General features: G+C 49.7%; 1 protein-coding gene across 4 annotated transcripts in view; it reads left to right on the top strand.

Moving 5' to 3' along the window:
- AP1B1 (adaptor related protein complex 1 subunit beta 1) overlaps window positions 1-14,805 on the top strand; it is a 57,786-nt gene that overhangs the window by 36,340 nt on the left and 6,641 nt on the right. For 3 of the 4 annotated variants that reach the window (XM_081285716.1, XM_081285713.1, XM_081285715.1), the window contains 7 exons: window positions 298-413; window positions 749-914; window positions 7,284-7,382; window positions 8,011-8,270; window positions 8,913-9,114; window positions 9,894-9,914; window positions 10,426-10,569. In XM_081285716.1, the coding sequence (XP_081141842.1) occupies window positions 298-413; window positions 749-914; window positions 7,284-7,382; window positions 8,011-8,270; window positions 8,913-9,114; window positions 9,894-9,914; window positions 10,426-10,569 (1,008 nt within the window). The remainder of the gene's footprint in view (window positions 1-297; window positions 414-748; window positions 915-7,283; window positions 7,383-8,010; window positions 8,271-8,912; window positions 9,115-9,893; window positions 9,915-10,425; window positions 10,570-14,805) is intronic. The other variant, XM_081285714.1, reaches the window with a different exon arrangement.

The following is a 14,805-nucleotide window of genomic DNA, read 5'->3' as shown; positions in this document are numbered from 1 at the left end:
GGAGTCACTCTGCCCTGAGGGCTTGGCCTGGAAGATCTCCAAGTCCTCCCCACTCTCAGGAGTGCTTCCCCTGGCTTCTCCACAGTCTCATCCTATCTCCATGTCCCTGCCCTCCCAGGACCATCATTTCGCACTCATTCTCTACCTTTGTTCCCTACCCCATTATCTGAAGGAGTCTGTCCTCTTTTGCTGTAATGAGGAAGGTGGGTGGGGGGTGACTTGGGCTTTTTGGCCCAGCAGCTCTATTGGAAGTGGGGTAAAGGGACCTTGCCCAACCCTCCTCCTCTTTCCACGCAGCAATCTGCCGAGCGTTGTGTGAGTACGCTGCTTGATCTCATCCAAACCAAGGTCAACTACGTGGTCCAGGAAGCCATTGTGGTCATTAAGGACATTTTCCGCAAGTACCCTAACAAGTAGGTACCACCTATCCTCCTGGTGATGGAGTGATCTGGCTTTGCCTGTGGACAGGGTGGTGGGAAGGTAGAGGAAGGGGGGGGCCTCTCTCCTCCCCTCTTCCTTTTGCCTCTGTTGTTGTTGAAGTATTCTTGGAAGAAAACTTTATTTTTTCTTGTTTCTCTTAAGCTGGCCCTGCTCTGCTCCCCAGGCCAAAATGTGGTAGATACAACTCAAATTCCCATTCCTCACCATCTCCTAGGGACTTGTTGCCTATCTCTAGCCTCCAGTGGCCCTCCCCACAGGGTAAGCCAGGCTTTCTCAGTGTTCACATGCTGCCTCCTTCCTTTTCCAGGTATGAAAGTGTAATTGCCACACTGTGTGAGAACCTGGACTCCTTGGATGAGCCTGAGGCCCGAGCAGCTATGATCTGGATCGTAGGCGAATATGCTGAGCGGATTGACAATGCGGACGAGCTACTGGAGAGTTTCCTCGAGGGCTTCCATGATGAGAGCACCCAGGTGAGCTTTCATGTGGTCAGTGCCCAACTGGACATGAGTCATGACCAGCAGCTCAAGCCCATCCTGCCCTGAAACCCTCCCCTCATACTGCTCTGCCAATATGGGCAGACAACGACAGTGGATGTATGGAGGTTGGGTGTGGTCACCTTTCTTCACCCATGACAGTGCCTCAGTGGACATGAGAGATAGTCCACAGTGGCATGCATGAAAGGTAGACAAAGGTCTCTGGGTTTGTTTTTTTGTTTTAATTATTTTGTATTTGTAGATGGACAATACCTTTATTTTATTTATTTTTATGTGGTGCTGAGCATTGAACCCAGTTCCTCTCACATGCTAGGCAAGCACTCTGCCCCTGAGCTACAGCCCCAGCCCTGGGTTTGTTTTAATTGCATATTTATCTTTCTATAGGTAATCATTGAGTTGGTTTAAAATTGAAAAGGTGTGGAATAATAAACAGTAAAGTGTTCCTTCCACCACTTTTCCAGAAGCCAGTAGTATTCTTGGTGTCTTGGGGATATTTGCATAGGTTGTTTAGGAATGCACCAGCAGATACACACCCCTACATGCACACACATGCTCACACATGGTCCATTCTCACTATTCATGGTATTTGTGGGTTTGTTTTTTGGCGTGGGCTCACTCTCGTCCAGCGAGAAAGTCCACGAACAGGGTAGAGGAGAGTGTGGTTGCAGAGTCACAAATCAAGTCCTACGGAGACCAAGCAGGAAGCAGGTCTGATTTTATTGTGCAATTATGTATACTCGGACAGTAGCTAAGCAGATTACAGGCAGCCACCAATACAGTTTCTTGCCAACTTTCCTTGCGGCGACCAATTAAGGAGCGAGCTGCGGAGCAAGCGCTGTGACTGCAGCACACGTAGTCTTATATCCAGTGCTGTGCCTACGGGGTGAGCGGTTTGCTGCTCGAGGGGAGTGGTTTGCCACTCAGGCACCCTTAATGAATGCCACGCATGCAGTACTCCGTGCATTTGTCCCCACAATTGATTTTTTGTTTTTGTTTTGTTTTGTTTTGTTTTGTTTTTTGTCTTTACCAGGGATTGAACCCAGGGGTGCTTAACCACTGAGGCACGTCCCAACGCTTTTTAAATTTTTTGTAGTTTGGTACAGGGTCTCACTAAGTTGCTTAGGACCTCACTACATTGCTGAGGCTGGCTTTGAACTTGTGATCCTCCTGCCTCAGCCTCCCAAATCGCCAGGATTATAGGCATGCACCACTATGCCTGGCTGGCATTTGTGTTCTTTAATCATTGCAGATGCTGAATTAGTAAATACTGAACATTTGCTTTAAAAAGGAATATAGTTAGGTTTTTGTGAGTGTCTGGATACATTTTTGTCAGTCAATATATAACATTGTTTTTGTATTTCTGTTTAAAGACACCTTATTTAATATATATTATCAATTCTTTAACATTGAGTTTATGGCCAACACCACTGTAACTCTTGCCTGAACAGAACTTATTTGGCATGTATGTTTTATGCATGAGGCACCTCACAGCTTTCTTGTGCATAAGAACATGAGGCAAATACTTCAGCACAGCATTTGGGGGAAATTTTAAATGAAAGACTCAAAAATGTGGGGAAAAAAAGCACTAAACCTGGGAAAGATCCTTGTTTATAGTCTTTTTTATTTATGTATATGTGGAGCTAAGAATCGAACTCAGTGCCTCATGCTTGCTAAGCAAGTGCTCCACCACTGAACCACAACCCCAGCCCTTGTTTATATCTTGAGAGCTGAAGTGAGAAGGCAGAGTGCTGCCTTGTCCAACCTCCATTTGTGTTGAGCAGTTCCGAGTTCTTACTGCTCTGCCCGAATCTGCAGGTGATTACAAAAGCACCATGAGCATTGATTTGGGGGCTACAAGTGGATTTTAGCCAAGCAGGCAGATTCACAAACATGGACTCTGCAGATAATGAGTATTGTGTGTGAATTTATTTCCCTCTCATTTATTTTTTAAACACTACTGACAGCATACTGTGCAAATTCAAGTTGTTCAGTGCCTTGCCTTTTCCCCTTAAAATATATTTGAAGGCCATGCTGTTATTCATCAATACTTTGTTTAATTCGAGAAGGCAGAGAAGGTGACCATTTGACGACTTTTTTTTTTTTTTTTTGAGTACTGGGAATTGAACTCGGGCACTTGGCCTCTAAGCCAGCTCTATTTTTGTATTTTATTTAGAAACAGGGTTTCACTGAGTTGCTTGGCTCCTCACTTTTGCTGAGGCTGGCTCTGAACTCATGATCCTTCTGCCTAAGCCTCTTGAGCCACTGGGCATTTGACTGTCTTTTAAGCAGTACTGTGACAGCTAGGCTGTGTGATGCACGACTGCGCATAAATCTGGAGAATAATCCTTAAGCAGAATGCATAGAGAAAAGGGCTTGTGCATTTGAGATTTTCATAACTTTTGCCCAATTTCCCTTAGTGTAGAGATTGTGCTGGTTTAATTCCCACTTAAAATGATGATATTGCCCCTTCCTTACTTCCTGACCAGCTGACTGCATCCTCACACCTTTTTCTGCCTGTCTGATTGATAACTAGAGTAACCTTGTAGTTTTGTGTGCATTTGTGTTATGAGGCCAGGCATTTGTCAATGGTATTCCCATTTCTGTGAACATGTGCCTTTAAATAGTGTGCCTGGTGGGGGCAGTGTAACCCAGTGGGTCCAAATGTAGGCCTTGGATTTGGAAATCCCAGGGTCCACACCTCTTGTCTGCCCCTTCCTGGCTCGATGCTTTTATGCCTTATTGCTTTTCTCTCTGAGCCTCAGTTTTCTCTTTTATAAAATGAGGATCATTAGACTTTCCCTCATTCTGTTGCTGTAAAAGTTATATGAGATGTCTTGTGTAGTGTCCTTCAAATGTGCCCAGCTCGTAACAAGCACTCATTAATAAAAGTATTGGTTTGGGCAAGAACTGTTTTCAAAAGCAAACTGGTCCAGGGAAAAACAGGACTGGTTCCTGTAGCTGACATGTCCTTTCAGCACAGTCCCTTCCCACACTCCTGGCTGCAAATGCTTGAGTGGTGGAAGTGGGGCTGTCTCTGCAACCCTTGGGTGGCTTCTGCCTTGGACAGGCTTCCAGGAGAGGGGCTACCAGGGTTCAATAATTTCTGGTCTCTGTCCTTACAGCTGAACTATGCCCATGAAAAGAGAGTTTTCCCCCTCCACAGTCCAGCCAAAGTCCCCAAGGCCTGTTTGCATTATCCTAAGCCAGTTATTGTGGCTTCAATACTCCAGGTCCTGAAGATGCTTATCTCCATCTCTGTAGATTGAAAGGAGTTGAGAGAAAGCAGTTCTCTGAAAGAAAGCCAGCATTTCTTTTGCCAGAAGACAGAGAAGATGCCCAATGAACAAAAACAGTAGATTTTCCTCACAGAATCCTAGCAATAATTCCCATGGTCACTCCTGCTCCCTGCCTCCAGGCTGTCTTAACTTCAGCACCTTGTGCGTCCGTTATCTCTGAGACACTTAGCGTGGCCTAGGATGGTTTCTGCCTCTGCAGCCAAGTCCTACCTGGGGTGGCCTGTGGGGAGGGAGTGACTTTGCCCAGATATTCCAGTAAATCTTTTGCCGACCTCTTCCCCCTCAGCTAAGCCTGCTGAAGAGCCAGGATTAGAGAAGCCAAAGGAAAAGGAAAAGCTGAACCAGGTGTCTGATGGGGCTCTAAAATTGAACCCAGGCTCCTTCCCTGTGTGTGGCCTGGGGCATGTTACTTAAAATTAGCTAAGTCCATTTCCTTGTCTCTAACACAGTGCTACCACAAAGATTGCAGGATGCTGTGTGTAAAATGCCCTGTCCAGTGCTCAGTACACCATAGCTAGGAGTGGGGATGGTGTTTGCACCCTGGGTTCCCAAGACATTTCAACACTCTTTTAAAAATACTTGTTTAGGGCTGGGAATATAGCTGAGTTGATAGAATGCTTGCCTCACATGCACAAGGCCCTGGGTTCAATCCCCAGCATCATAAACACACACACACATACACACACACACACATACACACAGGCACACACAACAAAAATACTTGTTTAGCCAGGTGTAGTATGCTCCTGTAATCCCAGCAACTTGGGAGGCTGAGGCAGGAGGATTCAAGTTCAAGGCCAAAGCCTCAGCAACTTAGCGAGGCCCTGAGCAACTTAGTGAAACCCTCTCTCAAAAAGGATTGAGGATGTCACTCAATGGTAAATCACCAGGTTTAATCCCCAGTAATCACCTCCCACACGCACACACACAAAAAATACCTGTTTAGTGCTGCACAGTTTTGGAACTCGGCTTAGATTGTCTCAATCTTCTCATCTTGGCTCCTGGGCTTTTCTAGCTATGGAAGAAAAATCTTGGCCAGGGTGATACACGAGCTCTGCCTGCATTCATTGCATCCTTGCTGGATGGCAAGGGCTATAGTACCATGACAAAAAGGCTGTCCTGAATATGCAGGCTCATGGGGCATAAATGTGTCTAAAGTACAGAGCAGGGCCCTAGGCTTATGGACAGAGCACCCTCTGACAGCAGAGAAGAAGGCAGACCTGAGCCAGAAGTCAGCAGCTCTGACAGTGATGAATTGTTCCAGACAGCCAGCTGACTGGGTTGGGGAGTACTTGTAAAGAGTCCCTGTGTGGCGGTAGTGACAGCAGTGGTGATAATTGTTGTATATTAAGCAGAATACACACTAGCTTCTTTATATTTGTAGTCTGATTGGCTGTTCCCATTAACAAAGTGAGGTGGTATTGTACCCATTTTATAGATGAGAAAATATGACTCAAGGGGCTGGGGATGTGGCTCAAGTGGTAGCGTGCTCGCCTGGCACGCGTGAGGCATTGGGTTCAATCCTCAGCACCACATAAAAATAAAGATGTTGTGTCCACCTAAAACTAAAAAATAAATATTAAAAAAAAAAGAAAAGAAAATATAACTCAAGTTAAATGGCAGGGTGTGGTGGCTCATGCCTGTAATCCCAGTAGCTTGGGAGGCTGAGGCAGGAGGAGTGCAAGTTCAAAGCCAGCCTCAGCAGCTTTGCAAGGCCCTAAGCAACTCATTGAGACCCTGTCTCTAAATAAAATTCAAAAACAGGGCTAGGGATGTGACTCAGTGGTGAAGGCCCCTGGGTTCAATCCCTGGTACCAAAAAAAAAAAAAAAAAGTAGTAGTAATAGTTAAATGACAAGTCCAGGGTTATCTGTCTGGGAAGTGATAGAATGAGAGTCCAAATAAGGTATAATCTGACTCCAGCCCCAAGTCAGCTGCCATAGTTGCCATTTTCAGAGCTCACAAGAATTCCCTCCCACCTCTTATTCACAGACTATGGGTAAATGACATCCTATAGGCCACTGGCCAGGAGCTCAAGCCAAGTGTGGAAGCCAGGTCCTGAGCTGCCTTCTGCCATAGAAACTGCCAGTTCACTGCTCCTCTCCCATTCTCCCAAGTGTACTCAGATCACGGGTTCTCTGGATTGCTTAATCCCAGTAAAACACTGCATGTCCTTCATTCTGCCTCCTGCTGTCAGCCCCCCTGCAAGCCAGAGTGATTAAGCCATTCATGCCTTACTGGACAGGCCCAAGAGAGGCTACTACAACTGCTACTCCTACCCTCTTATCCCAGGACTGGCAAATGAGATTGTGGCTAAGGAAGGACCATGTACAGTGACTTGCTCTTGCATGGATCTCTTTTCTTAAGTGGCTACTACATATCAGGCACTAGACTGAACTGTAACTAGAGATACACAGCAGTTAGTAAGACAGACATGATTCCTGCCCACAGGGAGCTCACAGCCACATGACAGCCTGATGGCCAGTGGCACCAGTGAGGTGGGTAGAGGAGACCATAGAAGTGTGAGCCTGGGGGTGGCGTCTGAGGTAAGGAGGTACTGGCCAGGCTGAGGGTGGATAGAAGACCAGGCAGGAGTAATTCTTATCCTCTGGTGGGAGTGCAGCTTCTCCATGACAGGCTGGCTCTTTGGTCCTACTGACTTAGTTCCCCGGACTTCAGTGGCACTATTGCCACCTGTTTTCAGATGGTCCCCAGAAGCATACCAGCTGTGTTACCTTTTGAAGCTTCGAGCTTCTCATGGTATTGTGGGCCTGAAGCTGACAGATGCTCAGGAGCCTAGGCTGGGTAGCTCCTTCCATCCCCCTTAGGTTGGCCAAATGGTCCAATCCCCAGCTCCTTCCTGAGTGACTAAACCAGTCTCGGCCTCTCGGCATCATCAGCACCCCACCTGCCTCAGCCTGTGTTCAGTGGCAGCACCAAACCTGGACAAGCTGCTCCTGGCTTCTACTTTTACTTTCCTTTACTAGGCCCTCATTTGGTTTCCTACTCCCACATGAAGCCCACCCTTGTTCCCCTCTGTCTCCCTGCAGGTCCAGCTGCAGCTGCTGACGGCCATCGTAAAGCTGTTTCTGAAGAAGCCAACAGAGACCCAGGAGCTGGTGCAGCAGGTCCTCAGTTTGGCCACTCAGGTGGGTGTCTCAGGAGCCAGGCCTGGGAGCTAGTCTCACCCCAGAGAATGGCATCTGTGGGGGTTTGGTCACTGAGTGATCCAAGATACCTGCTTCAGGGATCCCGGAGTTACAGACAAATCCAAGTGGTGGGGATCAAGTGAAGAAGCTGAGACAGAATATAAATCAGGGGGATAGGAGCCACCAGAGGGCAGGGAGGTGGACACAGAGAGCAGTTGGGAATTGAGACAGGAGTGGCTGAAGGGGAAAACCACAGGGATTGTGGTTTACACACTTGTAAATCCCAGTGGCCTAGGAGGCTGAGACAGGAGGATTCCAAATTCAAAGCCAGCTGCAACTTAGTGAGGCTAAGTTGTGAGACTCTATCTCTAAGCAACTTGTGAGGCCCTGTCTCTAAACATTTAAAGGGCTGGGTATATAACTCAGTGGTAAATTGCCTCTGGGTTAAATTCTCAGTACCCCCCCCCCCAAAAAAAAAAAATCAGGGAATGAGCCAGAGGCTGGGACATGTCCATTTAAGTGGTTCGGGGTTGGCTCATGGTGTGCTCAGGATTGGTGTCATTGGCCAACCCTGTGACCACACTTGGATGGTGGGGAGGGGCTTCATGGGCTTCTCACCTACCTTAAGGACTCAGATAACCCGGACCTGCGGGACCGTGGCTACATCTACTGGCGCCTGCTGTCCACGGACCCAGTGGCTGCCAAGGAAGTGGTGTTGGCCGAGAAGCCACTCATCTCTGAGGAGACGGACCTCATTGAGCCCACACTGCTGGACGAGCTCATCTGCTACATTGGCACGCTGGCCTCCGTCTACCATAAGCCACCCAGCGCCTTTGTGGAAGGGGGCCGGGGCGTGGTGCACAAGAGCCTACCACCCCGCACCGCCTCGTGAGTGCAGCCAGCCCGTGGGCTGCGCCGCCCACCTGCCTTCTCAGTTCAGTGATTTAATGGCACAGGCGCTGGGGCCTCATGTGACTTCCTTTGGCAGGGCATGAGTCTGAGGCAATTATGATTCTAACAACCTCTTACCCGATGCCTAACTACACATGAGGTATTCACTAGATGACCTCATTTGACCTATCAACAGCTAAAAGAAAATGTCCCCCTTTAGATGATGAGGAAAGTGGGCATAGAGTTTGAGTGGCCAGTCAAGGACTCAACAACTAGCAGAGCTGAGGCTCAGACCCAGTTCTCTGTGGTTCCAGAGCCTTGTTGTTACCACCTCCTCTGCTGCTTCCAGGTGACTGCTTTGGCCTGATGACACAGTCCTTAGGAACAGGCATAGAGTCTTCTCTTGTGTGAGCCAAAGAGTAAACACACATGGCTCTCTCCCTTCATCCACCCCCATGGAGAGCCCAGAGATGGACCACATGAACAAATGGGGAGGCAAAGGGCTGCATACAGCCCCCTTGGGGCAGCAAGGAGACTCAGTGCCTGTCCTGGGGAGAATCTTGGAGACTAGAATCTCTTTTACTTCCCTGGGATGTTTGGGCATTCCTGCTTGCTAACCCTCTCCCTTCTGTCTGGCAGGAGTGAGAGCACAGAGAGCCCTGAGACAGCCCCTGCTGGAGCCCCAGCTGGTGAGCAGCCAGATGTTATCCCCACCCAGGGCGACCTGCTATGTGACCTCCTCAACCTGGACCTTGGTCCCCCAGTGAGTGGCCCACCCCTGGCCACCTCCTCAGTGCAGATGGGAGCTGTGGATCTTCTTGGTGGTGGCCTTGACAGCCTGGTATGTCCTGGGTCCCCCACCCCGACCCCAGGTGATGTTGATAATGATCTTCAGAGGAATAGCTATTGAATACTCTCCCTTTGCCACACTAGCCAAGTGCCTCAGGCTCGCCATGTTTAGTCTTTATGCCTGCCCTTGAAGGTGGTTGGGTCACTCCTACTTACAAATGAGAAAACTGAGGCTTAGACAACTTTCCCTGTAAGTACAGCGCTAAGCAGCAGAGATAGGATTCAGCCCCCTTGCTGAACTGCTCACGGGCCCCTCCTAGCCCCTTCCTTTGATCCTGAATCCTCAGTTGCCTTTGCTTTATTCAGGGCTTTAGAACCAAACCAGCATCCATTCATCCTCAGGCTACACCAGCTGGGGACATCAGCTCAGCCAGGCCTCTGAGAGAGGCCCATGAGAGATCAGAATAGAACTTCCCTTCACTTTGGAAGAGTGGGTGGTTAGAGGAGCCCAGGGTCTCCCCAGGCTTCTTAGGTAGGTGGTAGAGCCAGGTGGTGGGGGACAGCCAAGCCCTTCTCTTGCCCTATTCAGTTCAGGTGCCCAACACAAGGGCAGGCGTGTGGCAGTCAGCACCACTAGGGTGGTGGGTAAAGCCACGGGGGTAGTTCCCATAAGAAGACAGGGTTCTGGGCCTCAAACCAAATTCATCTTGGTTGGAGCCACAGTTGACTAATCTTCCTCTTTCCCTTTTTCTTGTTTCTGTGTTGTTTTTCCTGGCTTTTCTGTCTGCATGTTGCTGCCTGTTCTCTCCACCCTGCTGCTTCTGCTTGGAGATGGGGGATGAGCCTGAAGGGGTACGGTTCAACCCTGTGTCACCAAGCCTTCTTCCCTGCTCCTCCTCAGAGCACTAGCCCAGCATCCCAAGGGGTGGGTGATGTCATAGATGTCCCTCCTTGCTGAGCCCTGGCCTTTGGTCCAGCCTTTGCTTTGACCTCCTGGCATCCAGTTGCCACTGGACCCTGAATACCATGAATTTTTCACTGTGTTCTTTTCCACCCCATGACAAATTACCTTGTCATCCTGAGGATCTCTGGTCTGCTTAGTACATCCTACCCAGTAGTATGTCTGGGGTCCTTCCTTTACCCATGGGTCACCCCACTGAGGTTCAAGGCTTATAGGGCATGGGAGGGCTTATCATCTCTCCTTCAACTATCTCACTCTCTTGTTTCTACAACTTAGAGTTGATGTGGAGAGCTGTCCCATCCCCATCTCCACTGTTTCCTAAACTCAAGTGACTACTCTTGCCATGCCCCTGATGTCCCTGCTTTTGATGCCTGCCTCTGATCTCTCTCTCTTCCTTTCCAGATTGGAGACCCCAGCTTTGGGGCACCCCCAGCAGCAGCAGTACCAGCCAGACTAGGAGCACCCATCAGCAGTGGCCTTAGTGACCTCTTTGACTTGACCAGTGGTGTGGGTACCCTGTCAGGATCCTACGTGGCCCCCAAAGCAGTAAGTACCTTGCCTTCAGTCATAGCAGGAACACAGAAAAATTATAGAGACCAGTTTGTGGACTTCCTTAAAGGCCTGGGCCGGGGAATTGGCTCAAGCTGGCACGGCAAGAGAAGCTGGGCCATAGCTGCACAGAGGAAGAGAAACTAACTTCAGCTTGGGAACCCAAGAGGGCTTCCTAGAAGAGGGCTTGCTGAGCATAGGCCTGCAGAACAGTCACAATTAGCTAAGCAAATGCAGGAAGGGTGCAAAGCCAGGGAGCTGCCCATAGCAAGGCCTGGAAGGGAGAGAGGGGTGAGTGCTCCTGACCTTGTCAGGGCACTGAGCAGGCACAGTATTTTTTCAGTGCTTCAGACCCACTGCTTCAGTTACAGACTTCTTTTTTTAATACCGGGGATTGAACCCAGGGACATTTAACTGCTGAGCCACATCCCTAGCCTGTTGGTAACTGGCTCAGGGCCTTGCTAAATTGCTGAGGCTGGCTTTGAACTTGTAATCCTCCTCTCAGCCTTCCAAGCTGCTGGGGTTACAGGCATGCACCTCCATGCCCGGCCTATAAGACATTTTATAGTGCCCCCTTCCTGACCCTAAAGAAAATTGGTAGTCTGTTCAACCTATCTACACATAGAATTTAAAAAATAGTCCAACACTATCACTGGGTGAAGGAGACAAAAAGATGAAAATACAAACCCATATTTCAATGTAAATGCTTGGGCACACCCACCTACCCCAAAAGACGTGTTAAAGTTTCCCTGTGGCTGTGACAGCTGTAGATGGTATTAGAAGCTTGGGCACCCTGAGTGATGTGGCCAACAGTACTGTTAATTTCTGAAACAGTGACTGAATCCCACTAAAAAAGACCAAGAACAGGCTCCCCATGAGTTATAGTCCTAGAACTTTCCATGCAGGAAATGCTACAAAGATACCCAGAACAGGTGCTTGTACCAGGACTGTTGTCCCAGGACAGCATGTCCAGCATCCCTGACTCCAACCCACAAATCATAATAGCACCCCCTTATGCAGGTGATGGTGGCCAGGTCACTCAGGCAGGCCCCCAGCAGCGTCTGGAGATGCCTCACAAGTATCCATTGTGCTCCCCAGGGCAGCACATCCCCTAAGGCTCATGGCTAGGTGGGAGATTAGCAAGGAAGGGCAGGTCCACGGGGTCAAGCTGTTTACTCCTGATCCAGGCATAAAATCCAGGAAGGATTTAAGCTGATGGATGAAATGGTCTGATTTGCCCTGAGAGAGATACTCAGGTTCCAGAGAAGGTGTGGAGGAGCAGAAGCGGAGAGCCCACTCAAGGAGACTGGCAGGGAGGATGGGCACTGCTGAGGGTCTGGGTGAGGGGCGTGGCTTTGGGGGTAGACACAGAGGCTGGACTTGAGAGCTCCCTGGGAGATGGGAAGATCAGGATGTTTAAGGGCTTGGGGTGGTTCTCACTTGAGCAGCCAGGTGACTAGAGGTGCTGAGATGGGGACACAGGACAGAGGGTACCAAGGAAAGGAGAGCTGGGTTTAGGGCATGAGAACATGTGAGTCTGGGACTAAGGAGAGCACATTATCAGCATTAAAAAGGATATATCTGGCCTAATCCCCTCACAACGCTCATGTCAGAAGCTGTATCTGCCAGAGTCCCTCTCTTCTGAGGTTCCCTCACCGGAGCAGAAGGCAGGTAGGCTTTGGGGACACAGTGAGACCTGTTTTGAAGGGCCAGGACGTAACCTCACTCACGATATGCCAGCTGTACCTGCAGTGATGGTGGTCTTATGTGACTCTTAATGGGCCATTGCAGATCCCCCAGGCAAGCCCCCCAGCAGAGTCTGGGCCCCAAGAGGCCCTCAGACAGCAGCTCTGACACTAGTGGCACACTGGTGTACCAGGCTCTTTACCAGCCTTGCCCAGCACCCACCATCCCACGGAGGCCTCCTGCAGCCTTATGTTATAGTGAGTCCCATTTTTTGATTGAGAAATCTGAATGCTTTTGTCTACAGTTTCATAACTGGTAAGTGACAGTCTGAAACTGAATGCAACGTTGTGACCCAAAGTGAGAACCGCGTATGTGTCTGCCATAATGTCATGCATGGGTTGTCAGAATCATCAGCAGGACCAGAGAACAGAGGGCATGCGGTATGATGTAAATTGCATCAGCTGACTAATTACTCCACAGATTGTCCACACTAGGGCATGAGGTTGACCCATACCCTTTGAAAGCCCCATATAACAAGCATAAGGCAAGATAGAAAAACAGACCAGCAAAGACTCCTGCAACCCTGAGGGTGCCAACCCTTGCCAGGCACTGAAAGGTACCAGAAACGTAAAGTCATGTGTGGGCCCTCAGCAAGCTGGTCTCTGTTTATATGGTAACCGTAACACGTCATCACTGCTTTGTCCTAGTGCAGGGCCAGAGGAGCGTCTCTAGTCAGCAGTGAGTGCCAGGGATGAGAGGCAAGGGGACTGCTAAGTTAGAAGTAATCGGGGCAGGTTGCCTGGAGGAGGAGTCCTTGCAACAGGTCAGGACTTTCCCTACTACCTTAGTCACAGGAAGGTTTGAGGATGCGCATGTGCTCTCCCTTCAGATCGTCTGCCTGTCCCTGGCAGCATGTGATTACTGGAATTGTCTGCCTCATGTGCTTTCCCCACCTGCCTTGGAGTAAATATGTTTTCCAACCCCTCCTGGTCAGCAGGGATAGGGCTCCCTATGTACAAGAATTTTGAGTTCCTCCAGCATGTGGGTCAGCAGCTTGGGACAGTTCATTGGTTCAGCCAGTGACATGGGGACTGAAGCAGAAGAATGGCAGATTCAAGGCCAACTTGGTAACTTAGCAGACCCTGTCTCAAAATAAAAATTAAAAAGGGATAGGGATATGGCTCAGCAGCAGAGTGCTTGCCCAGCAGCCAATATCTCAATACTATAAAAAAGGAATTTAAAAAAAAAAGGAGGTGTGCGGCCTATGGGGCAGGGCTTGGGGGAGCCCTCCAGGAAGCTGGGCTTGGGGCCAGGTTCGGCCGCTCTCTGCTTCCTATGTGCTCAGTCACAGCCTAGAGCTTAGAACTGGAAATGGTCATTTCTGCCCTCACAGATCTGTCCAGGGCATGCAAAAGGTACCCGGGTCGGCCAGATACGGTGCAGGTGGAGAAGTGCCATCCAAGCAGAGGGATGGGGAGGTGTGGGTTCCCAGGAGCTGGGGCATGCTGAGCCTGGAGCAGCCCCAGGCTTTTGAGGACATTGCAAGGTTAGAAGGGGTCTTCAAGGATGCCATGATCACATTTGAATTTCACAAAATGCCTCTAGCTGCTGGGGGAAAGGGAATGGAACTGACCCCTGTGGTGCTGCCCTAGCTGGGGAGGTCTGCTGGCACAGACATAGGTGGCTTCAGTGGAGGAATTGGGAAGTGAAGATCCTGGGGGCAGGTGGCATTGACAGGATTTGGGATGCATGACTTCAGCATGAGGGTTATGGACACTTGTGGAAGCTGTTAGGATTTTGAGGGGTCAGCAAGTCAGCCATGGGAGACTAACAGCCTGAGAGGCATCTGTGTGACCCCAAGGGTCCTATGTGACCCTTAATAGGCACCGCTGTGATTCCTACTGTTTGTTCAGCAAACACTCCCTGAATGCCAGCTCCACAGCAGGCTCTGAGCCAAGGATGTAAAAACAAAAAAGCGAGCCTTCCCTCAAAGAGCTCTGTGGGAGCAGGAGAGACAGGCACACAGGCTCAAGTTTATCTGCCTTCCCATCATTGGGACATAAATACAGGGAAGGAGCTTGGAGGCTGGCTTCCTGGAGGCAGCAGTCTTGGGCTGAGACTCCATTGACAAGGGCAGCCAGGCATCAAGGGCTTCCCAGACAAGAGGTCCTCTTGGGTAATGTCCTTGGCCGCTTTTGACAATGAAAGGCCAGCCCTGCATCCTGTAAGGGAGGACAGACTGTGACAGAAAGGTCTCAGGTTCTGGCCAGAATCCAAGATGTCGTTAGGCACTCAGCTCTGTCCTTGTGTTGTCAGGAGGCTGGCAGGGCTCACCTGTCTGGTTGCCTTCCCCAGCCCTGCTAGCTAAGTGTTTTCTTTGACCTCTGAAGACCTGGATAAGCCCTAGGGTGCACCAGTCACATCCCCAGCTATTCTGATGGCAACCACACCATGCGGTGGCCCTAGGTGAACCACGGGATCACTATCATCCTGAGATGGCAGGAGTGGCCAGTCTGCAAGGTCCCTTCAGGAGAAAGAAAAAGGAGC

Source organism: Spermophilus citellus (assembly GCF_964194105.1).
Source record: "Spermophilus citellus genome assembly, chromosome: 3".
Lineage (NCBI taxonomy): Eukaryota > Metazoa > Chordata > Mammalia > Rodentia > Sciuridae > Spermophilus > Spermophilus citellus.
Note: the sequence above shows the minus strand (reverse complement) of the source record. Positions and strands in the feature narration are given on the sequence as shown.